We start from the raw sequence: 1,452 nt of genomic DNA on the forward strand, positions 1-1,452 counted from the left end.
TCTTGAAATATTTGGTCTTTTATTGTTTTTGTTTTCTTTCCTTCTTTCTTTCTTTCTTTCTTTCTTTCTTTCTTTCTTTTTTTGAGATGAGGTCTCATTCTGTTGCTTAGCTTAGAGTGCAGTGGTGTCCTTATAGCTCACTGCAACCTCAAACTCTTGGGCGCAAGTGATCCTCCTGCCTCAGCCTCCCAAGTAGCTGGGACTACAGGCATGTGCACCACCATGCCTGGCTAATATTTTTTCTTTTGTAGAGAGGGGTCTTGCTATGTTACTCAAGCTAATCTCATATTCCTGGCCTTGGTTGATCTCCCACCTTGACCTGCCAAAGTGCTAGGATTACAGGCATGAGCCACCATGTTCAAATCCTGAAAATTTGGGACAGAGGAAACAGCAAGTGCAAAGGCACTGAGGTACAGTGAGTTTGGCATATGTGAGGAACAGAAGGAAGTTCAGTTTGGAGGGGGAGCTGGTAACTGGAGTCATCACGAGGCATGTGCTAAGATGAATGAGGAAGTGCTTTGTCAACTCTTCAGTGCTGCATAAAGGTTACCAATTTTCTTTTTCTATTGCTGATGTTCATATAATGTATGTTTCAGGACCTCTAGTGACCCTGAATAAACCACAAGGACTGCCAGTAACAGGTATGGGCAGGGCACGTGAAAGGGAATGCAGTGAAGGGGGGGGGGTTGGTGTTGATGAGGGAGGGAACAGTGAGAAGAAGGGGATCAAATTTTGGCCTCTGGTGCAATTTGTACCCCCCTCTTTTTTTCTTTTTTTTTTGGAGACAGAGTCTCACTTTATTGCCCTGGGTAGAGTGCCGTGGTGTCACAACTCATAGCAACCTCCAACTCCTGGGCTTAGGCGATTCTCCTGCCTCCTGAGTAGCTGGGACTACAGGTTCCCACCACAACGCCCAGCTATCTTTTTGTTGCAGTTTGACTGGGGCCGAGTTTGAACCTGCCACCCTTGGTATATGGGGCCGGCTCCCTACTCACTGAGCCACAGTCACCACCCTTTTTTTTTTAATTTTTGAGATGAGGTCTCAAGCCATCTCCTGCCTCAGCCTCCCTAGTAGTCAGGACTACAGATGTACACCACTGCACCCAGCTAATTAAAAAAAAAATTTTAGAGGCCAGGTGCAGTGGCTCATGTCTGTAATCCTAACATCCTGGGAGGCCAAGGCAGGGAGATTGCTTGAGCTCAGAGTTGGAGACCAGCCTGAGCAAGAGCGAGAGAGAACCTGTCTCTACTAAAAATAGAAAAATTGAGATAAGAGAATCTCTTGAGCCTAAGAGTTTGAGGTTGCTATGAGCTACAATGATGCCATGATGCTCTACCCAGGGCAACGAAATTTGACTCTGTCTCAAAAAACAAACAAAAGGCTCGGCGCCTGTGGCTCAAGTGGCTAAGGCGCCAGCCACATACACCTAAGGTGGCGGGTTCAAATCCAGC

At 46.7% G+C, this 1,452-nt stretch overlaps 1 protein-coding gene across 2 annotated transcripts in view; it reads left to right on the top strand.

Moving 5' to 3' along the window:
• Positions 1-1,452, top strand: part of RPUSD3 (RNA pseudouridylate synthase domain containing 3) — a 6,409-nt gene that overhangs the window by 1,435 nt on the left and 3,522 nt on the right. For both annotated transcript variants that reach the window (XM_012802497.2, XM_023510690.1), the window contains exon 3: positions 597-641. In XM_012802497.2, the coding sequence (XP_012657951.1) occupies positions 597-641 (45 nt within the window). The remainder of the gene's footprint in view (positions 1-596; positions 642-1,452) is intronic.

The sequence above is a fragment of the Otolemur garnettii genome, unplaced genomic scaffold, assembly GCF_000181295.1.
Source record: "Otolemur garnettii isolate 467f Iridium unplaced genomic scaffold, OtoGar3 scaffold00015, whole genome shotgun sequence".
NCBI classification, from domain to species: Eukaryota; Metazoa; Chordata; class Mammalia; order Primates; family Galagidae; genus Otolemur; species Otolemur garnettii.